Source organism: Athene noctua, chromosome 4 (genome assembly GCF_965140245.1).
Source record: "Athene noctua chromosome 4, bAthNoc1.hap1.1, whole genome shotgun sequence".
Taxonomy (NCBI): Eukaryota; Metazoa; Chordata; class Aves; order Strigiformes; family Strigidae; genus Athene; species Athene noctua.
Genome location: NC_134040.1, coordinates 50,046,549 through 50,069,465, shown reverse-complemented (window position 1 = coordinate 50,069,465; position 22,917 = coordinate 50,046,549). Strand labels below are relative to the sequence as shown.

At 43.5% G+C, this 22,917-nt stretch overlaps 1 protein-coding gene across 4 annotated transcripts; it reads left to right on the top strand.

Moving 5' to 3' along the window:
* Positions 1–1,755: 1,755 nt before the first annotated feature.
* On the top strand, positions 1,756–22,898 carry PPEF2 (protein phosphatase with EF-hand domain 2). 4 transcript variants are annotated; one of them, XM_074905301.1, is made up of 19 exons: positions 1,756–2,014; positions 3,688–3,793; positions 6,359–6,549; positions 8,025–8,054; positions 10,216–10,343; positions 10,859–10,916; positions 12,074–12,249; positions 13,127–13,241; positions 14,099–14,145; positions 15,055–15,221; positions 15,306–15,342; positions 15,432–15,581; positions 16,342–16,668; positions 18,116–18,301; positions 18,987–19,129; positions 19,625–19,731; positions 20,844–21,007; positions 21,583–21,670; positions 22,284–22,898. In XM_074905301.1, exons 3-19 carry the CDS (start codon positions 6,486–6,488, stop codon positions 22,460–22,462), a joined length of 2,166 nt encoding a protein of 721 aa, XP_074761402.1. In that variant the 5' UTR covers positions 1,756–2,014; positions 3,688–3,793; positions 6,359–6,485; the 3' UTR covers positions 22,463–22,898. The 4 variants fall into 4 exon arrangements, with proteins under 4 accessions (XP_074761402.1, XP_074761401.1, XP_074761403.1 ...); XM_074905300.1 differs by having other exon boundaries at positions 12,044–12,249; XM_074905302.1 differs by lacking the exon at positions 8,025–8,054.
* The last annotated feature ends 19 nt before the right edge of the window (positions 22,899–22,917 follow it).

Genomic DNA, 22,917 nt, shown 5'->3' with positions numbered 1-22,917 from the left:
TGAATTCAGGCCCTTCTTGGGAGCACTCCAAATACAGAAAGGATACAGAAATACAGAAGGATTGAAAGAGTCAAGACCAGTGGATACCTTCATATAAAGCTTCGAGGTCCCATTATTCACTGGACAAAATTCCTGCTACTGCCAGTGAGAATTTTATGTGAGAGAAGAAGGTGTGATCAGAGCGTTAGGCCAGAGCACCACTTCTAGCTACGTGCAGTGTTGCCTGCAGTATCTGTGCACTGGTTATGCAAACTGTTCCTGAGAGAGCCTTCTGGAGATGTTGGCCGTTTATCTCCTTGTGCTGAGTCTGACGGAGTGTCATAACCTGCTTATTTGCATCCTCTGCCTGGATAAATGTGCTGCAAGCTTTGCTTTGACCCGGTTTGGACAATAATGTTAGCAGTTGTATGCCAGAACAATAAATTTGAAAAATTGAGAGTTCCTGGAGGTAGATGTAAATAACAGTGGTCACGATATCTTTGAGATTTCAGAATGATATTGCTTTAATTCACAGAGCAGATGCTGACTCCTGATCTCAGCAGGTTTTCTTCATGTAACAGCTGCCCACAAGTAAAGACAAAAGCATCTTTACAGGTGTAACTTTGCATAGCTTTCTTGATCTCAGCAGTGTTAGGCTGATTATATTTTGGCAGGGATGTGCCCAGATTCTCAGAGGTACCTAAATTTAATCAAATGTGTTTGTTTCAATATGTACAAACAGATCTGAAGCGTATAAATATTTAGTAGCTATGAATATTCAGGAAAAAATTGTCTGCTCTTGTTCTGTTTGTGTCTCATCGTTTGTTCAGAATTTGCTCAGGTGCAGCCCCAGAGCAGATTATGGAAATGTGGGGGGGTTTGGGGATTTGAAGAAGTCTAATTTATTTTGGTTTTTTCTTTTACATTATTTTCTTAACCGTTTATAAAAGAACAGACATCCTGATTGCTGACAAAGCCTTTATGCCAACTTGAATACTTTTTTGCTAACCAAAAGGATGCATAACTTTCTGGTCTTAGTTTACTGACTATCTAAAAATATAAACACTAAGAAAGTGGTAAATGATGCATCTTACAAACTAGATGATTTAACCTGTGAAATGCATTGAGCTGCTTTTGTGTAAGAATTGAAATTTGATAAAAATGCAGAGGGACGAGGATTGTTAATACTTAAAAAATAAAACCATCATAACAATGTTGGAAACATTAAAATGGAGCACTGGTTAGTTTTGAACAGCTTGGGTGTTTTGTGTGATCTTGTTTGTTTTTTTAAAACAGGATTATATGTAGTTACTTGAATTGCTTGCTGAAGCATCCTTCTGTTGGAGATTTCACCTGCTTTGTGTGTTCACTTTTTAGAGACTGAGAAGTAAAACAGCTTTTCTGCTTTCTCAAGCTTGGTCAGATTCATGACTTAGAATTGTTAAGTAATTAGATAGAACTAAGACATTATCCCTGCTTCTTCCATCCTTTTGTTTCTGTAGTAGTGATTCCTAGCTACAAAACAGAGAAGATTTTTCAGCCCAACATAGGGAATGGGTGAAACCTTTAATTCTTTTTCCTCCAGAAATTTGAAGTTAGCAAAAGGCAACGTGAAACTGTGTAAGAGCTGACTCATAAAAGAGTCCCAACATACTGTATTTCTTGTTCATAATCCTCTTCAGTAATCCTAATCCATTTCAGATCTGTAGCCTTTCTTAAGCATCACGTGGTAGAGGATTCTTAAGGCTGCTCAAAAGAACTGTGCAGTAAATAAATTGAAGGGTCTGCACTTGTTGCAGAACAGGACACACACTCTATACTGCAGGTGCTGAAAGACATGGCCCTTTCTGCTGTGTGCCCAAGGGAACAGCTTACTTGATTCTTTAGATTCGGAGGAGGAGTTTCTGAATCTGTAATCAAATCACTTCAGAGATTATTGATCACTTTGCTACTGAATAGAAACAAAAATTTTAAAAGTGGAGATCTTTTATTGTGTTTATCTTAATAAATCCCTAAGTTAGAAATTGGTGGCAAGGTAAGTTACATTTTTCTTTTTATTTCTCTGTAATAATAATTTGTGTTCAGAAGTAGTTACTCAGCACCCATAGTTTGAGGTGAAACATCCTTTTTATATGTCAAGATGAACAAAACTGCAGTTGGGAGTTTTTTATCTGAAATTCTCCTTTTTGGAACTGCAGTAACTGGTGCAGAGGTTGATGCATGTGTAAAATAGAAACCACCACCTCGTTTCCAGCTATGAGACTTGCCAAGTCTGATGTACACGTGGGATGTACACATAGGTATTTAGGAGGGCACGGCAGGATCATCACTTTCCCTAGTGCTAGCTAGCATTTTTATCCTTTGGTAAAGTACTATATTTTTTTCTAATTAATCTGTAGCTCTTAAACTGTTGCTGTTTTTCCTTCTAGCAGAATGTAAAATTTCAGTTTTCCTCTGACATGTGTTTTTTTCCTAGTAAACTTTCAGTAAGCCTGGTGTATCCTCTGATTGCCTTCCATATTCTGCTCATTTCTTCTTTCTGTTGTTCAAATGTCTACAAAATTGTCAAGTTAGTGAGAATTCAGTTGTACATGTGATAGGTGAAGTGTGTAATCTTTCCTAGGAGCCCTGTTGCTTTGGAGTTGGTTTCGTGTTAGCTTTGGTGTTTCTTGCAGGAATCCTTTGATTCAAGTGGGTGGAGCACCAAATTTGTACAGATCTATAATGTGGACAAACTCAGTGATGTGATTGAGTGTGTAGGATTTGATTCAAAATGCTGTCACTTGCTTTTTTATGATAAGCCAGGAATGTTACCTAGGCTTTTGTTGTTTTGGGGTGATTGACACAAATGGATTTGTGCGAGTTTTCCTTTAATAAGTTTTATGTGATATTGCAGGGTAGTATTAAATGAATCATCAGCTTGTATTTTAAGCATTGCAGAAACAAGTATACCATCCTTTGGCTTGGGAGGTTTATGTGGAGTGTGGCTGTTTCTCCTGCCTTTAGAATACTAACTTGGGTGAACAGGGAACATTCATCTTTCTACATGTCTGTGGTCTTCTGCTGAGGCACTGAACTTTGTTGTTCCATTAGTTGTCTATGCCCATGTGTGGCTCTTAAGTCCATGCTTTTTCTTGGTGGTGGTTTAGTTTGGCCCTGCTGTAGGTCCATGCAGCGGGTTCTATCACCTTGCTTTACTTAGCATGCATGTTTGCTAGCAGATGCTCCTTGCAGTGGCACGTACCAGGGGAGAGCCTCAGGTGAATGTACTGCAGCTTCTCAGAAGGCATGAGGAAAGCCTGTTTCAGAGGTCTTCTAGCTGTACCAGAGAAAATGTAAACATCTCTGCAGGAGGGGCATGGAGGGTAGAGCAAGATGAGAAAGGATTGTCAGTAGCTGGCTGTTTCTAGCAGCATCATTTTGTCTCACCTGGTTGTTTAATACAGCTTCAATATTTAAGGTGATACCACGGTTCATTGTCCATCAAGTCTTCCAGGCTGTGTCTTTATGAGACTCTGTTCCTTTTCTTTTTCTCAGGTACAGGATTTTAGGAAGGGGAGGGGTGCATATCACTGTTGGGTGGATGAGGAAGGATCAGGGGCGCTGAGAAGTTGAACTGGCTCTATTTCTTCCTCGCTCCACCCACCCTTGAAATAGGTTTGATTCCATTGGGGTCTCTGGCTTACTGCTGTGCACTCCTTTCCTCAGGCTGTGGACTTCAGAAAAATCTCAGTAACAAAGTGAAAAAGTTCGCAGCTCCGGGAACTGCTTGGGAAAGACTTGTTGACAAGACTGTTCACGATAAGATAAACAGGTAGGTGCCATCGCCTGTACTTGCTTTCTGCACGTGCTCCTAGGGCACACTAATACTGGACCATCCCTTGGAATGCATGACCAAAATTTACATTTGAAGTAGGGCTGTTCAAATAACAAATGCTTGTTTGTTTTGCAGGGAAGGAGGGAAATAAGGAAAAGTTTTATTCTGTGTCTCCAAAGGTGTTCTCAAATCCAAGGTCACATTTTATCAGAACAGATAGGCAGTACCCCTGAATGCAGCCTAAGCAAGCAAAGTACCCAACTCTGTACTTATGCACTTGCTTCAAATTTGTCCTCCGTTTCTTAAAAGTGACCTGGAAGTGTTGTAGTTCCTGAAAAAGGATTTTTTTTTCTTCACGTTTGCATTTTTAAGGGTATCCTTAAAGTCACTCACCTCTTCCAAAAACCCGAAGCATCCATTTTCCTTTCAAGTTGGTACTGTCAGGTTCCTGAGCAGCACTGAAGGTACAGCTAGGCATGCAGGGTGTGCTGACCACCAGGGTGGAGGAACAGCTGTCTACACTAACCACGTTTCAGGGTAGCTGGTGTCATTTCATCATGACACCATTTCATCTGAATGGAACCTGCCTCGCACTGTTTTGGACTGCCCTGCCAGGTTATACCAGAATGCAGTCAGTGAGGATGATTATTTCTAAAGCAAGCTCCTGATACAGAGCAAATAATTTGCATCACTGCTTCTCTGGATAGCTGACACTTGCTGAAATCTTCAGATCTATGTCTTTGAAGAGACGTTTTTGTTTGGGTAGCCAGATGGGAGTTATAAGTCTATACTCAGAAATTCTGAGCTTGAAAATTTGTTTTTCCTGAAATGGGATTTGCCTTGTACAGGAGGTTACAAATAAGAGCCTTAAATGCTGGGGATTCTGATTTTTGTGTGCAGTTGTCCATTTGAGTAGTAAATAATCAGAAAAGGTGTCAGAGAACCTTCATTATTTATGCACAAAGGCCATAAAGCACTGTATGTAGTTGGGCATAATTCAGCCATGATTTCAGGTCATTTTTGACACTGATATGAAATAATGTTAGAATAAAACTACAGTAACTGGTATTTTGTTGAGAGCATTGCTATGTGTCCTCCTGTTGCATCACCCAGTTATTGTGAAGATGCCATTGTGCAATTTGGCATCCTGGGCAAGGTAGAGCATTTCAACATTTCATCTGCCTTAGAAACTTTCCATGCTCAAATGTTGCTTAGCACAGCTCATCTTCCTGAGCAAACACTGCACATATGCATCTTATACAACATTGGAAGTGTTCCTTGAATTAGTGTTTGTGCAGATCTGTAGCTATTTTGAGAGGAAAGATGTGGGTTAGGTGGAAAGAAACTGAAAGAAGCAAAAGGATTGCGGGAAGTGGAAAAAGGAGAAAGGCTTTTCCCTCTGCTGGGGACAAATGACTCTGTAGTCACACTGTCCTGACCCTTCAAAATCCTTTGAGCTGTGGTTTCCTGCTAGCACCAGGCTTAACATTTTACAGGTGTTCATTTCCTTCCCTCCCTTTCTCAGCTTTCTCCTCCCCCATTTCCAGGTTAGAATAAAAATCTGTGCAATTTTTATGCAATACAGCCTGGGACTGCTTTGGCAGTAGTACACGATTGGGTTTTTCTTCCAGAGAAAATATGTCTGACCGTGAATGATGTTCTGGTTGTCCTCAAAGTGGGAGATTTCAGTATTTGACCTAACCTTGAAACAGGATCCATTTGCTCTGACCAAAGCTTTCCCTAGCAGTGAAGTTAGAATTCTAAGTCTGTCTGTCTTGTCCTTTTATACTGGCCAGGATCTGAGCAAGTGATGGCATAATATGCTCCCACACTCAAGCAGATCCACGAGGTGAACGAAAGTAGTGTTTAACAAAGCTGATTATTTTCTTATGATAGCTAATTGTTATTTTAGACTTATCTCCCTTCTAGCTGTGGTACTGCAAATAGATTTAAATACCATTTGTGTGTTCATCCCTCATAATAAGAGTTATCCTTCACAGATGGCTATATGCATATACTGGTTGTTAATGAAGCACTTTAATGACTTTTATGGTTCCTGAACTTTTTTTTTTTTCTATACAGTGTACGAATGCCTCCCACATGGAGTCATGTGTAGTATTTTAGCACTTCTATCCATGTGCTTCAGCTGTGCATGAGGAAAGGGGTGAGGTAGCTCTCAGAGCTCAATCAAGATTATTTTATTGTAGCATCTGAAATGAAGGTTCAGGTCAAAGACTGCTGTATTGCCAAGAGTTTAGGAGCCTAAAATTAGGCATATGAAGCATTGTGAGAGTACATGAATTCCTGATTTATACATCTACTGAACAATTGCAACAGCTAGATAGGCAATCTGTTATTTTAATACAATTAGGAAAGGTGCTGAAATTTTTCCTAATTATATAGCTGACTTCAAATTTGAAGCAGCAAGACAGAAACCCTTACCTCAGATTGTCTAGAAGACAACAAAATAGCTTGAAAAACCTGGTAGTGGAAGGTGTACTTGGGCAGAAGACAGGCCATTTGCTCATTTATCTTAGTAAGTGTTAATATATTTGATTGTAGGTTCTTGGCACTGTGGGACATGTTGCAGCTGTTTTGCTTCTGACCAAATGGTCTTTCCTGCATCTCCTTCATGGTTTTGGTGATACTGGGCCAGTCTGCAACGTTCTAGAAGCACTGGTTGGAGAACATGGGATCTAGTAGTTCTGTAAATCCCACCAACTACAAGTACTCCCTGCAGAAGTCTGAAAATGGTGAGTGATTCTTTGAAAAGTAATCTTTTCCTGCCTGCTCCTGCACATGCTGTTGGAAGGTTGCAGAGGATGTGTTTCTTTTCTGAGATACCTGGTTTTCGTGATAGTATTGAGGCGAGGTTGTATCTCCCAGTATCCTGTGACGTGTCTCAGCTGTCAGGCAGAAGACCAACAGGCTTGAGAAAACAACAGCTATTTAGACCAGGATTAGATTAAAATCAATCAAAACCTGACCACAAATGAAGCAGCAAAAAGCAATTTTGTTAGAATCCAATGGATTCATCAATTGCTGGTTTATGTGTGTGTTATCATGTGCTGACAGTGAGATAGATGGTATCACCCTGCTGCTTCTAGTGGGCTCTGTTTTTAAAGACTATATTTGTGGCAAAGGACTGATAAAGCAGAAACATTAGCATAGCCAAAATAAATCTGGTTCTAAAGAAGGTAAGATGGTGTGGCTAAGAAAAGCTGAAAAGCATAAAGTATGCTTTTTTCTAATTACATCAGAGCAATGCTCTTAAATCTCTGCTAATAATCTAGACTTGTTTATGGCTCTTGAAGCTGTAATGATTTATTGTTATGAAACCCTCTGTATGACAATCTTCTGGGCCTATGCTTAGGCCTGCTGTTGGACCTAAGGGAGTTTATGAGTGAGACTTTACCATAAGGAAGTGTAAAAAAAGTAAACAGATTACTTGCTTTGCTGTTTGAATCATGCAGTCATCATCATTGGCAGAACAGGTGTATGGTGCAAACTGTTTGCAAGTGCTTTGAAAAGAAAAACAGTGATTGCATTTAGAAATTAAGAAAGCGGGGATACAGTTGTGACTCGGTCTTTTTTGTCTGTAATTTTTCTTTGTTGAAAAACTCCACCTTTTACTTAAGTAAGTTAGACTTGTCTATTGGCTATGGCACCAGAGAACCATGGACCTTCCCAACAAGTTCAGGGCTATGTTATGATAATGGTCTATAGCAAAGTATAACATAAAACTAGTTACTTGAAACTCTGCACTAGATCTGATACCTCATCAACAGTTTCCCATGGCAGTAAAATCTCTCTGAATTTCTTGCATCTGGTTCTTAAAATCCTTCAGATCTGGTCATTTGCAATATGTGGAGCTGCTTAGGATTTTCCACCCAAGTATAAGGTACCAGGTGTTGTCCTGTCCCACTTGTACAAGACCCAGAGGCTGTTCCCGATGGAAAGCATAGCCAGCAGAGCTCTGTGAAGCTGGGCCTGCACTTGAGGGAAGAAGGGGAAAGGGAACCCGGGAGAGGGTGCAGACTCCCTCCTGTAGAATGATGTGTGAACTGTACTGCTAACATGAACAGGCATAGTTCAGTTTGAGTGCTGCCACTTTGGCAAGATTTCAGTAGCTTATACTATAAAATATGATTCAGTTTGCTGCTTGGATTCTCATAAAATGTTGGTAAATCTCTTTCTCTTCCTTTTTTATTATTTTTTTCTAAACTAGTACAAACACTGCCAGATGAAACTCACCCAGGTAAGCTGGTAAATTAGAATACCTGGCTTTTTCAGGTGCAGAGTCAGTCTCTGTAAAACCAGCATAAAAAAACAATGGCTTGCCCATCTGGACCTTAAAACGCTGTGGGTGGTGGTATATCTGCTCACCATGCGCTTGATAATGAGTCTTTCATAGATTTTATTTTTCATGTTTTAAAGGATCTAGTTTTCATCAGTGTATGTGGAATGACAACTATGAATTTCTGCTCGGGATTCAGTTGAAATACACCTGACTCTTACCGCAGTAATTGGACATTTAGCCACTGTTAGGGAAATGCTTTAGAAATTGTTTATATTAGAGAGTGAATGCGACTGTGATTCTGATTACATGGCAGCCAAATTACTGTACAGGGAGTAAGGCAGCTAGTGTTGCGTCTGTTATAAACGAGGCTTGAAGAAGTAGCATCAGGAGCACCAAACTGCAGGAATAAAAGTCAGCCTTTTTTATTTTTTCATAGCCCAGTACATCAGTAAGTATTTTCTCAGCAAGATGTAAGGCTCAAGCAAAGAATACCTAAGTTATTCTTGAATTAAGGCTAGCAAAGTCTTACCTTCTTGCCCACGACTTCACTGTGACTCAGTTCTCCAGCTGCACAACAGCAATAGCTCTTCCGTTTTTGTGCTCTGCACAGGCTGTAACAGTAACATAATTTAGAAGGATTATTATTTTCAATACATAAGCCATCAGGATATCTTATTTAGGTAAAGGTCAGTGTTTACTGCTGAAGTACATGCAGGGTGGTTTATGTTCTATAATTAATGCAAGCTAATTGAATTAATGTGATCTCTTTGTCTCTTGCCAGCACTTAGCAGCCTTTGGGTAGGGATTGGGGGATTGCCTTCTTTTCAGTAAAGTTCTTCCACCCCTCACCCCCATTGCTCTCCCTGCTTTGGTGAACACACCGTGCCCTCTCACAAAGAGATGCCAAGGGAATACAAGCGTTTGCAGCAGGGCTAGCTGTGCAACTCTGTCATCTCCATTTGATTTTGGGACCAACCTGTAGATAGAGCAGTTATCCCTCTCTCAGCTAAAGATGACACAGAGAAGCATTGTTAGAAAATGTTTTAAATGCTGGGCTCTAGGGAATGAACAGTGTTGCAGGAATGAACAGGAAGGGACACAGAGCGTAATCGAAAGAGAAATGCCAAGTAGCAGAGCTGTTTGGCAAGGTGCTGTAAAGTAACCAGGAGGTCCAGATGTGGTCAAGACCCGCTAAGGAGGATGGAAGAGTTTCTAAAGGTACATAAAGTTCTGTGGCACAACTTGAAAAAGGAAATGGGAAACTGTACCAGTGTACTTCACTTTAAATATGCACACCGTCTGAACTATTTGTTTAATGAAAAACACTGAAATCAGGGAAATGCAGAGGAATGGTTATGTTTTAAAGACTAGGGCAAATAGCCATCATTTGGAGGGGAGAGCCTGGTGCCTGTGTTGGCTGAGGATTGAACCATGACCCTGGAAATTCCCGGCATTTCATTCCTTCTGTGTCATTAAGTGGCGAAAGATGTGTCTCCCTCTTTTCACTGTGAATGCTAATTTTGTCTTTATTTTATTCCAAGGTAATGCTATGTTAACATTTATGCTAGAATAGATCCCTTCTGAAGTTTGTCCAGAACTGCAAAAGCTGACATATTTGTCTTAAAGGAAGGCAGACAGACCCCATATTTTTAAGTATCTGGAAAGGGACTTGGTGTCTTGTTTTCTCCTCAACGCTTTCTGTGGCCTCAGTCCAACCTTTGGTTTCCTGAAGCCCCAGTACCTAGACTGTAAGATGGACATGAAAATGATCAAGGTAGATAGGAAGGGAGGATGTTGTCTTTTAACACTGAAGAATGTGTTTGGATCTTTAAGCGCTAATAAACTGTTGTTAATGCTGGTGCTGAGGAACCAGCAATGATGGTAAGAATTACATTAGAGGTGTCTGGTCAGGCAGGGCCAGATCAACCTCTTGCAATATGGTGAAAAGAAGCAGGTGTTTTGTTATGCTTAATATTTAGGCATCAGAACACTTTTCCTGAAAACAGTCCTGAAAAACAAAGGTCCCTCTTCAATTTCCAGTGTCAGGAAAGGAGTGGTAGCAGGGTACCTCAGCTGCAGCCACTGCAGCTCAGCAGGTTGGCTCTGTTTTTGTCTCTAGCTTTCAAGGCAGCTGTCTTAATCCAACAGTGGTATCGGCGCTACGTTGCTCGGCTGGAAATGCGCCGACGTTGCACCTGGAGAATCTTTCAATCCATTGAATATGCTTGTGAGCAGGATCAGATCAAGGTAAGGTGCCAAGAGTATGTAGGAAAATACATAGGAGGGTGGTTTCTGTGCCACAGACTCCCATGTTTCTGGCTACTCGCTGGTTTCCTGCCACTTTTTAGCCTATTATTTCCTGCCTGCTTATGTCTGATGAAAACCCAAGTAATAAGTCTTGAAAGAAAGTCCTAAGGACCATTTAACATTGCTTATCCTGAGTCTGAACACAATAGGCAAGCCTAGTTGATTTGTTATAATTTAACTTTGATTAATATTCTGTCATATGGTTGCCTTGATATCGGGCAGGGAGAGGGAGGGACTATAGGTCTACTTCTGTCTGTACAGCTGAAGGTAATGCTACTTTTTTGACTTCATCACAAAGTATTCAAAACTAGAATTGGTATAGTATGATTTGTTGCACATACCAGAGTATAGGAGAAGGGCATGGATAATGCTTCCAGAAAGAAGATCATGTTAAGTTGCCACTCTCCAGAATTTCATTCCAGGGTGAATGATGATGGCTTGCTCTCTTGTTGCAGCTTCACAACTTCTTCAGTTACCTCATGGACCACTTCACGCCAAGCAGCAGTAAAGAGAGTAAGTTTCTATGCGTTGTTTGTAGGTGTGGCACCAGCAGCTCAGAAGGTTGCATCCTGTATTGAATTGCTGCCCAGTGCTGGCCCTTCAGGAGGGCAAAAGGCGGCCAAAAGACTCTAAAGAACGATGGCATCAGGAATTTGGATAGGGATTGAACTGTCTGGAGACTGTCAGAGCTGTACAAGGGATGTGGGGCAATTCCTGCTCCTTAGGAGCTGGAAAGGGAAATAAAATCTCAGTATTTTTTCTAATAGCAGTATTAGAAAGCTGCCTTTTTTCAGTGATCCCTTTGCAGAGTCCATTTCTGAAGCAAGAGAATCTACCTTGAGGGTATCTATTTTATTTATAGTCTCTCAATTATAGAATTATAGCGGGGGGGGGGAAGTGCTGTGGGACCCAATAGAGTATCTTCCTGAATCTGCAGAGAGCATTATATGTTATTTCTTAGTGCTGGGAACTTGCTAATGAGCTTAGCTCTGAAACCTGATAGTAGTAAGTGAAAATTAACTATTTGCATTGCTGACCATAACCTGGTAAAGTCCTTGCTCCTTCCTTTCAAACTGCCATCCTTTTTCTCAAAACCAGCCCATGTAATTTACAGCAAAGCTCTGTTGAGGAAGACTTTTTTTCAGTGTCTGTATAAAACAGGACAATAATGTCCTGTTCCTTGAGTTAGGCTCTGAGATGTTACAGCAATAAAAAAAATGTGTATTTCTACAATTTTTGTGCCACACTGAGAGTGTAGGTGCAAGCTTGGAAAAAACGGTGGGATGTAGGAGATGGTTCCTTATTATACAGTTTGCTTTTGCATGTCATTGAAAATAAGATTTCAATTAGCCATGGCAACCACTGTCCAGCTGGCTCTACCAGAGTTTTACAGAAACTACCGTAGCTGCCAACACTGACTGACACACAGCCTGACACACTGCCAACACTGCCTGACACACAGAACACAGGCAGCCTTTTCCCCACTGCAAATTCTGTAGCGGTGTCAAACTAGGAGCTAGGCTCTGCCACTGTCATTGCTCATGAGCTCTAGCTGAACCAAACAGCTTCCCTTTAGCAAATTACTAGAACGGTATATTGTGCCAACTTAACTTTTTCTTGTCTTTCTCTTTTTAAAACAAACCAAACAAACGGACCAACCTGCCATCCAGGAGATTTTATCAGTCGCATGTTCTTAAGTGGGGAAAGCTTCAAAGAGGCAGAGCTGGAAAAATACTGTGACTATGAATCCATGGAGGTGCCAGACTCCTACACTGGACCCCGTCTCTCTTTCCCACTCCTTCCTGACCATGCAACTGCCTTGCTGGAAGCTTTTAAACAGAAACAAGTAAGGATCCCAAAAGGAACCACGCTTTCCCCTTCTCTACACAGGGGTGTAGGACAGATAAAACTGAAAACTTTTCATGTGTGCCAATATTAATCTGAATTTCATTTTAAAAGGAAAAAAATCCACACCACTTCATGTTGCAACAAAAAATGACAGTGTTTCAGTTCCTCAATTTCTAAAAACATCTAGGATGGCCCAGATGGAAACAGCTGATTAAGGTCATGGTTTGTATCACACAACTTTGACTCATATTTAAAATGTAAAATGTGAAATTTGTGATGAGAGAGTCCAGTTCCAGTTCAGCAGCATTAACAAGACAAGTCCTTGTACAATTGCAGTGTTCTGCTGCCATCCCTCAGTCAAGGTGCTGAACTGCAAAACAGGCCCAAACATCCCTTCTCCAAACAAAATGACTTCTAAAACAAAGGTCTCTAGTGTCTTGACTATTAAATGCCTACATCCTGGCTTTGAGAGAACCTATTTCTGTAGGACACATTGCAGCTCAGGGGTCTGGCTTAATGTGGAGAAGGCTAAGAAAGATCTCGAGGAGCAGCTTTTTACCTGCGATACTGGGCTGGAATTTCTGCTGCTCTGTGAGGTGGTGTTGCCTCGCAGATACAGCCTTGGCCACGGGGTGCTAGGGCTTTGGGGTTCTCTTGCCAGCCCTGTCAGTGCTGAGGCTGGGCTGCTTTGAGTGAGTCTCTTCTGTCCTGGTGTTTCCCAGTATTTGTAAGCCTGTAGGTCAGCACCGAGTGCCATCCCAGTTTCTGCCACTCAGAATATCGTCGTAGGTCCTTGGGGCCTTTGCAGACAGAGCTGCCTTGCTGCTCAGAAGTCACGGATTTCCTGCTCTAATCCCTTCGCTTTCTCCTAGTAGCAGCTCCACGCTCGCTATGTCTTAAACCTTCTGCACGAGACCAGGAAGCACCTCAAGCAGTTGCCAAACATCAGTCATGTCTCCACCTGCTACAGCGAGGAGGTCACTGTGTGCGGTACGTCTGGATGGGAGGACACTGCACAGTCTCTGGGGCAGAATGCTCATGTGGAAGGGGTGGGTGGGAAAGACATAAAATGGTACCCTAAGTATAATGCTCTCCACTGTAGTGAATGTGGAACACAAACACAGTCTGTAAGCAAAATGCATGTTGCATTGAGAGGCAACTGGAGCTGTCTAAAATATCTGGGTTTATTCTATGATGCTGTATGTGAGCTGCTGTGAAGACTAATGTGGAGACTGGAGGGAGCATATCTGTATCGTGGCCTTATTTCTGCTTCCTCTGCAACGGGATGGGGGTGTTGAGGGAAGGCCTTTGCATCCTGTCAACTAAATTTAAAAGAGGTGAAGCTTTTCACCATTATTTTCCTACTGTAGCTCCAATGTTTAAACTTTGAGATATTTCTGAAAAATATGTACTTAGTACAGAATTCTGAGTGCAGTCAGCTTCTGAAAAACAAACCTCTCTCTCCAATATCATGTTAAATGAGAAATTAATTTGATTATTGTTTTGTATGCAAATCTTTCTCCCATGTAATGATCAAAGTCAAACGGTTTCTTGTGCCATGTTGTGTCATCATAAGAGATAAATGAACACAGCTTCTGAATCAGAGTCTTCACAGAAGTTGGGGTAGGCTTTTTGCTGTCCTTCTCAGGTTTCAGCTCAAGCCTTTATATCATGGCCTTTTCCTTCAGGCACATTTGCCTCAGTGTAAGTAAACTCCTACCTTGAACTTGGCAAAATATTTCACTGGTCATTAATTTATAGAAGAGATACTTCATAGGAAGTTATTTATTGGTGTCTTTTAATGCTAAAGGTAAACATACTGTGCCTTGTCTTTCTGTGCCTGTTAGGAGACTTGCACGGCCAGCTGGATGACTTGTTCCTCATATTTTATAAGGTAGGCACTGTATTTGGAGATGGAGGCTGGGCAGGCCTTGGGGTGGAATCCAACAGGAGAATGAAACCAGAAATTTTCAACTCAAAACAAAGGTGCCAGCTATTCTGGCTTGCTGATTTTTAGTATATAAGGCTGGGCCCATTTGCAGTGACTTTGGCAGCCTCACCTATGGGTGGACGCACCACGTAGGATTTCCCACTTGCCGGGACAGGCTCTCCAAACCCTCGCTGTAACCAGGGCTGCCCAGCCACTGCGGGTCTGGATGATGGTAAAGTATGCAAATGGTGATGTTTCTTTCTTAATCACTATTCTCTCTCTCAGGTAGTAGTGATCTGATGCATTACCCTGTATTTTCCTGTTTGTTGCTTTAGGTGCACTATTCTGCCTTTTCTTACTGCATGTCTTCTGTATTACACTGTAACATTATTTGGTTATCACCAGTAAATTATGCCTACTCTTTTCACTCTGGTGTCTGAGTTTAATTGGTATCGTTAATCAGCAAAACAACCAGGCATTGTGATAGGTATCGCGTGGGTCATGCTGAGAAGTGTTTGCAAAACTGGGCACTTCATGTGCACTTCTCCAGGTCAATTGGATCAATTTTAAATGGCTTCACAAAGCAGCAGCTTACTCCCTTGCTGACTCTGAAATCTGATATACATGTACATTTGGGAAGTGCCAGTGGACGTTTTTGTAAGTGATGATACCAATGGCAACCCTTCCTGACTGCCAGCTTTCACTTTTCAGTGCATTTGCCATTGGGAGCCTACAGGATAAAAATAGTCATGATCCATTGTATAGGGTGATCTGGGACAGGAGTGAGAGAATGTGCATCTGGTATGGGGGGAGGTATATGGAGGTCATGGGGAGGCCTCTCTTGTAATATCTGCTGGTTCCTTGCTTTTGCAGAATGGCCTTCCTTCCCCTTCCAAGTCCTATGTGTTCAACGGGGACTTCGTAGACAGAGGCAAACAGTCCCTTGAGATCCTCATTGTCCTCTTTACCTTCCTCTTGATCTATCCAAAGGAGGTTCATCTCAATCGTGGGAACCATGAGGACCACATGGTCAACTTACGGTACGGGCTCTGTGTGGGGATGATTGCAATGTCAGGGGCGTGGCTGCGAAATCCCACTGAACTTCCTTTCTCCTGTTCCTTTAGCTATGGTTTTGCCAAGGAAGTAATGCAGAAATACAAGGTAGGCATACATTTGTGTCTCCTTTACCATTAAGACGTGGACTTTGAAGGCTGATGCTTCATCTTTTCCTCTCTGACCTGCCCTCCTAGGTGCATGGGAAGAAAATCCTGAAGATGATTCAGAATGTGTTCTGCTGGCTGCCCCTGGCCACCCTGATTGATCAGAAAGTCCTCATTATACATGGGGGCATCTCTGACACCACTGACCTGGACATGCTTCAGAAAATTCAAAGGAACAAAGTAGGTTTTGTTTCCTAGATACTACAAGACAAGTGTTGCTGATTTGTGGTGAGAAGCTTATTCATATCAACTTGGCTGTTGACAGGACAAATATATAGGATGGTCTAGACAAACTGTGTTTGGAGTGGGTCCTTTGGTTTAATTGTGTGTGTGCAGGAGGTGTGAAGAGATGTTGGCTTCTGGAACATATAAGGATTGTAGCCAGGGAAGTGGTGGGTAAAGGCATGGCTAGATGGGCTGGTGCTGACTGTAAAAGCAGTGATGATGAGACTTTGTCCCAGAGTTCCTTAGCCTGCTTTTTCCCCCTAGATTTTCAGAAGGATTTTTGAGGTCATTTAACCTGTCTCTGCCTCACTTTCTAATTGAGAAATACTACTTCCCTTCTCCAATTGTAATGGCAAGCACTTGCATCAGTCATGAGCCCTTCCCTCATTCTGCCACCTACTTCCCATTGCAGATTAAATCCATGTAAACTACCTTTTGTGAAATGTCCGAGCAGCATAAAGTCAGTGGAGAAGAGATAGATCTATAGTCAGGATGGATGTGGGGTCCCAGCTGTAAACCAAGAATGGCACATCTGAGAAGATGGCACTAGTAATCTCCCCAGTTAATCAGCATTTGATGGCAGCAAAGAGAATTGAGGCTCAGAGGCTTGGGTCACTTGAGTCTAGCAGTGGAAGATGTTAGAGCTGGAGATGTAGGTTTCCAAGTCGTGTGACCAGTTCTCTTTTCTCTCTTATCATTTATTACTCTCTTTCAGTTTATTTCTGTATTAAGAGAGAAGAAAAGAAAGGAGTCGAATAAAGATGTGGAAATACAGGAAATAAACGGGGAGAGCAAAGTAGAGACTGAGTCATCAGAGAGTGAGTCAGACCTCAGTTTATCCTCGCAATCCCGGCCGGCTCCCAGCATAACCAACAGGCTGGAGTTTTCCAAGTGGCTCCGGCAGACGGTGCAGGAGCAAATCGAGTGGTGCCGCCAGCTGGTGGACAGCGAGTCGGAGACAGAGGAGCCCACCTATTCCAGCATGGTCTCCTTGACCGAACTGGATACCCAGTGCTGGACTCACCAGGAAGAGTGGAAGCAGGTGAGTAGTCAAAGTGGGGCCCTGAGCTCGGTGGGCTGTGGGTGTCTCCTGCAGGTTTGTTCTGTTACAAGGAATCTCAGTACAAAATATGTATGTCAGCGCACAGACCTCTGCAGAGATTTTTGCTGTTTCATATAATGCAGTTAAGGAGCAACTCAGTGTTGAAGTGGCAGCAGGCAAGCTATGGGGTTTGTGCAATTTTGTACCTACTGCTCTGTACCCTGAAACAGCCTGGCGTTGATCATTCAGCAGTAAGTGGGGAGGAAGGGCTGTACTGAGCGCATGTGATCTCTGCTGCTTGGGGACGTTTCGTTAGGTACCTGTGCTACCTCCAGCCCATCCTGTGGCATGGTCCCCTAGCAACTGAAGAGCTGTGCACGAGTCACGTAGAACGTAAGCTGTGTGCAAGACTGGCACTAACTGCTGTTCTGCTGGAGCCTTTCTCCTGTCCTTACAAGGCAGCATCTTCACTGGGCTTTTGGCTTTCTGTGCTCAAGGCTCTGTCCCAGTATTCATCCATTATTGTATAAATAGAACTGCTGCTCAGGCATAGAGTGGGGCAACAGGTTTTCTTGATTCACTGCAGGGGAGAGAAATAATAGACAAGAGTGATTGTAGAGTCCAGCGGTCATATCACTTACTGTGTATGTGGGGTATCTGAAGCCAGCTTTGTAGGTAATGAATGAGCATGTCATTCGCTGATGAGTGAGTCGTGATCTTGGCTACTAAGAGCAGACTGAATTGGTGGTTTTAGCTGGGCTGTACTGCGAGTAGATTGCTAGGTGGGTCAGAGCCTGGGAACCTGGGTTTCTGTTTATGTTAGACCAGTCTGTCTGTAAGCCCCTTCTGTGTGCTCTAGAACCACCGTTACTTACTTCACATTATATATGACATCCCAGCATTGCACACCTTATCAGCATAAAGCTATATATTGAGGTCAGGGTTAAAGAGATTAAACTTTAATCCAAATAGTGGTTACTGAGTCAGCACTTACTTACATTTCTGAAAGCTGTGGAATGTCCTGGCTAGAGAGCAAAGAAGTTTAATACTAAGCTGGCTCATGGCCTCAGGATCTGCTGGATGTTCTTGCCCTGGGACCAGTGTTGCAGGATGGAGGACAGGCAAGGCTCTTTGAAATCTCAGAGGCAGCAAAGGGAAATCTTGTATCAGGCCTGATTTATGGACACCCTCTTCCCCCAGGCACTTTGGGTGTACCTGTAGCTCCAGGCGAATACTACTGTCACCTCTCGGGTGGACCAGGTCTGTGACAGTCCTGTGGAGCAGTATGGTGGTTCAGCTAAGATGCAGGAAACTTCTCTGTTCCCCTGTGCTATGGTAATAGCAGCAGCCCAGGGAGGGATTCAGAGAGCTCTGTTTGCTTAGTAAACTTTGATGGGTGGTATCTGCTGGGTACACTTTATTCAGTGAACTTTTTCAATCTTTTCAGGTTTTAGACATTCTCTGGAGTGACCCCATGCCTCAGGAAGGCTGCAGAGTAAATACAGTGAGAGGTGGTGGCTGCTACTTCGGGCCTGATGTGACAGACAAGATCCTTGAAAAGTACAACTTGCAGTTCCTCATCCGCTCCCATGAGTGCAAGCAAGAGGGCTACGAGTTCTGTCACAACCGCAAGGTCAGTGAGGGGTACAGCATGAAGGCTACTTGAGTCTCCATCCACCTAGGGCAGGGTTTCTGTGGTGGCTTGTCTCAGCTCCCCATTTCTTCCAGTGGGGCTTTGTTACTTATATCCAAAATTGTTGAACAGCCTTACTGCAAGTTACTGAAGTGTGTTCCCAGCTGAGGTCTTAGGTCAGGACAGTCTGGAGCCACCTACTCTGTTGGGGTCATCTGTTGTGCAGGCAAAGCACATCCTTGTATGTGGTAGCTGAGAAAAGCCCTGAATCCATTTGTGCCTTCACCCCTGCTTAATGCAGCTGTTTCTGAAGATGATCTGCAAAAGGATGTTGCTAACCTGCTGCAGAAGCGTTTTGCTCTCAGAAGGGTTCAGGGTCACTTCAGTGACTTCAACAGGGCACTTTTGACTCCGCTCACTGGAGTGGAGAGTGGAAGTTTGTCAGGAGAGTACAGTGAAATCACAGAAACCCTGCATGTGGCCAGATCGACATGAGATCAAGGAACTCACACTTTAAGGCTTCCAGGCCAGCTGCCACCTCGCTCTTCCTTTTCCACATCAAACAGGGTGCTTTCTCAGTCTGTTGACTCCATATGGGATCGGTTGTGTTGTTTTCACTGATCCATGTATATATAACACAGGCTGTATGTACTGACTGTAAATGCCTCTCTCTTTTTGGGGTTAGGTGCTGACCATATTTTCAGCCTCAAACTACTATGAGATTGGCAGCAACAGAGGAGCCTACGTGAAACTGGGACCAGACCTCGTCCCCCATTTTGTGCAGTACCAAGCAAGCAAGACAGCCCACACTCTCACTATGACCCAAAGGCAAGGCTTTCCAATTGCTCTGTATTCACCAGGTCAAAATTCCAAATAGGAAAAATTTGGAAGCTTTGAGAAAGTTTGACTCTGGAGCTGAACTTTCACAGCTTGATTTACTAAATAATAGCACTAGAGGAGGATTCAAGCTTTGTGCAGAAATCACTGAGGGAGGGTCAGGGGTTGAGGAGGAAGCGTTACAAGATCAGAAGGGGACTCTTTTTTTACAGACTGCTGATTTTCCAGCTTCTCCTTTCAATGTCAAGTTTTAACTGTGGACCCTTTCTGCTTTGCTACTTCACAAACTGATGCAGGGATTCACTGCATCAACTGTGGAGACCTGTGCTCCAGGCATGCAGTGCCTTGTCATGTGCACCGAGATGCAGCTGCAGCTGTGCAGAGCAGTTATGTGAGGGTCTGGACAATCCATGGACAGGCCAGAGTACTGGGCTTGTGCTTCGTGGCAAGTCCTTAACGTGCTTCTCTCTTTTCTGCATCCTCCAGAATCAGCAGAGTAGAGGAGTCAGCCTTTCGAGCCTTGCGGGAAAAGCTCTTTGCTCACACTTCAGCCCTCATCAGTGCGTTCAAGGCCTACGATAAGGACAACACGGGTAAATCTGAGCCTAGGGACACTCAGGTTAATTCCCTGGTAGGACAGGACCGAAGCAGCCGAATGTGTGGCTGGTTGGGAGACTCCTCACTGGTAGTTGCCAGCAACTGTCCCAGGGAGAGGCTGTGTCAGACCTTTCTAGAGCACTGGTCCTGTCTGCTGTTTCTCTGTGGCTCTGTTGGGAACCTGTTAATGCCTCAGAGTGGCAGTAGAATGGGGGGCTGTCAGGGAAGCAAGAGGTGATTAGCCTAATGTGTAGCCATTTAGGCTTGGTACTAGGAGAACCCTTTGGAAGAGGAGTATCAGTGAAGCGCTGGAAAAGACAACCTGGACCATGTTTGTCATCTCGCTTGGGAAGGGCTGGGTGGTCTCCAGAGCCCTGTCATCCCTGGAGTCTAAAATCACTGGGAAGAGGAAAGCGAAGGATGTCCTCCACAGCAGCTGCTGCTGTCAGAGCCTTAAGGAAGGAGCCAAAAGTTGATAACTCTCTGGCTGACAGGAGTGCTCTGCTGGTGCAGCGACCAAGACCTGTTGCTGAGATCTGTCCGTGTGTGGTCTGGGGAAGAAAAGGGACACAGCGGTTGGCAGGACTGCTGTCTTGTGGGTAGAACTGCTTTCTTGCTTTCTTCCCTGGTAGCAAAATTATTCACCAAAGTCCAGTTCAGCTGTTACAGCAGCTGCTACAGCAGCTGTTAAAACTAGAGGCTTTTCTATGTTCCTGGGTTGCTGAGGAAGTACTAATGCAGTTGCATAGGCCACAATCTGCAGGGTGACCCTGGCTGCAGCCCACAGATTTATAATGAAATATCCAAAGTTACTGTCTTCCCATTGTTCAGATGTTTGCAGACCTATGGCCCCGATTTGCTACAATGATCAAAAGCTGGCTGGGGAGAGCAGCAAGTGCGCTTGTGCCTGCAGTGGCTGATGTCTGTACAGCCACGTAGGGCTTTTCCCTCTACCAAAGCCCTCAAGTGTGCCATGGAGAAGTAATGCCATGCTGTCAGCACCATGGTAGGCTGGGCATGCACATACCCTGGGCTTTTTACTTTGCCTTCATGTGCTTTCAGCTGCCCATCTCTCAGAGGTCTCCATGGCTCTCCCTTTTCCTTACAGGAAAGATTTCACTGAACAACTGGGCAATGGCAGTGGAGTCAGTCTTGCACCTGGGATTGCCCTGGCGAATGCTGAGACCACAGCTGGTGCGCAGCACAGCCGATGGCATGCTGGAATACAAGTCCTGGCTCGACGACTTGGCCATGGAGCAGCGAAGCCAAGAGGTAAGGACTCAACCCCTTCCATCAAAGCATGATGCAAAGCAGCTCACCAGATCCCCCACATGTGGAACCGAGTATGGTATCAGAGTGGATGGTTCCTGTGCAATCCAAAATCATGCTGAAGTCAATGGAAAAGCTTGCATGAATTCACATAGCCCAGAGGCATTAATTCCACTGTAGAAATAGATGATGTACATGAAATCAAAACCTAGAGGTAGTTTTGGATGCAGGCTGTTGAATACACAAACTATATTCCATTCTCAGAGTTCCTTAATTACACCCAGAAAAAACAACTCTGCAAGGGTTAAAAAGCATAGCTTAAGTCACTGTCTTCTCTGTTAGCCCAGAAAAGCTCTGTTTGGAAGCAACAGGTTGCTGATGTGCTATAAGGCAGAGCTGCACAGAGGGTCCAGTCACCACAAACCTGTTTCACAGGGCACACAGGATGCAAAGTGCATTGCTGGCAAACTCTGGAGAGCAGCAAACATTTTCATTTATGGGAAGGTCTGCAGTAACTGCTTAGAGAAAGCAGAGAGCTGTCAGAAGGGTAGAAGGAGTGTGATCATGTTGTCTTTCAGCACATCCAGTCGAGCTTGCTGGAAGTCATTTATCGAAACAGATCCAACTTGGAGACCATATTCAGGATCATAGACAGAGATCATTCAGGTAAGGCGGCTGCTGGTCACAGCATTGTATTCCATTCTACTTCTGGGCTCCCTTTAGTGTGTACAAAGGCATTTTTATTTAATGGGTCACAGCTTGCATTCTTCTCCCTCAAAAGCTTCTGAAATGTCATTAAACAGTTCCACAAACATGGTGTATTTTGAAGGTCTGTGTGCAGTCCAGGTAGAGAAATAGTAATTGTTCTAGAGTTCAGCAGAACAAAAACTGTGAAGAGAGCAATGACAGTAATGATGCAGTGTACTTGGGATCTTGAGTGTTACCTGCTTTCAAGCAGTTATCTCTGTCAAATTACTTTGGGAAAGAGAAAATAAAATAGTCTTTGCCTTCTTTTTGTTCTCCCAGATTGTATTGTGTCTCTTTGCTGCTTTAAGTTGTATTTTAGCCAGCATTTTCCCTGCTAGGAGATTTAGTTGCAGCATATGAATTGTAGATTATGAGCAATTTCCCTCCTTCCTTTAGGGTATGCAGGCAGCAAGGGTGGGATGAGAGATCAGACCTGAGCAGGGGTCCCTCCTTGCATGCTGAGCGGGGACTGACTGACAGCAGTGCCTGTGGTGACCTTGCGCTGAGGTGGCTGTGCCTTCCCTCTCCACAGGTCTCATCTCATTTGAGGAATTCCGCCAAACCTGGAAGCTGTTCAGCACCCACATGAACATTGAACTCACAGATGATGGCATCAACGACTTAGTTCGCAGCATTGATTTCAATAAGGATGGAAACATCGACTTCAACGAGTTCCTAGAAGCCTTCCGCCTTGTCAAACAGTCTCAGTAGTGAGAACCTGGTGAGGGTTGCCATGTCCAATGCCTTGACTGTCTGCGAAGCCAGGGGGACCGCTGCCTCCCTTACCGCAGAGCGTGCCTGCAGATGTGAAGCAGGAAAAGGGAAGGCAGGTACCTGTAGCACTTATTGGTTGAAAACAGTGACCGCTGTAGCCAACAACTCCGATCCATTTAGGAAAGGTAACAGGTAAAATAGGTAAGCTGCATTTCAATTCTGGCCCTTTTTTAAAAGGAGCTGTTTTAAGTAGACATTCCTGCTCAAAAAGAAGATTCAATTTAGTTTATCTTGTCAATGCATGTGATGAAATGTTGCAGGTCTATTCAAGTGTAGTAAAATGGAAGTAAAGGTATTTCTTGTAGGCAGTGTTTTAACTCAGAAGCAACTGCTAGAGCAGAGCCTTCCTTTTAATAAAGTTTTTTCTAGATTACTGGTTCTGGGCTGTTCAT

Coding starts and splice junctions, on each gene's coding strand:
- PPEF2 (XM_074905299.1), top strand. CDS start 6,486: ATGGGATCTAGTAGTTCTGTAAATCCCACCAACTACAAGTACTCCCTG. Junction 16,669..18,115: donor ACCAGGAAGAGTGGAAGCAG/GTGAGTAGTCAA, acceptor CAATCTTTTCAG/GTTTTAGACATTCTCTGGAG. Junction 21,008..21,582: donor TGGAGCAGCGAAGCCAAGAG/GTAAGGACTCAA, acceptor GTTGTCTTTCAG/CACATCCAGTCGAGCTTGCT.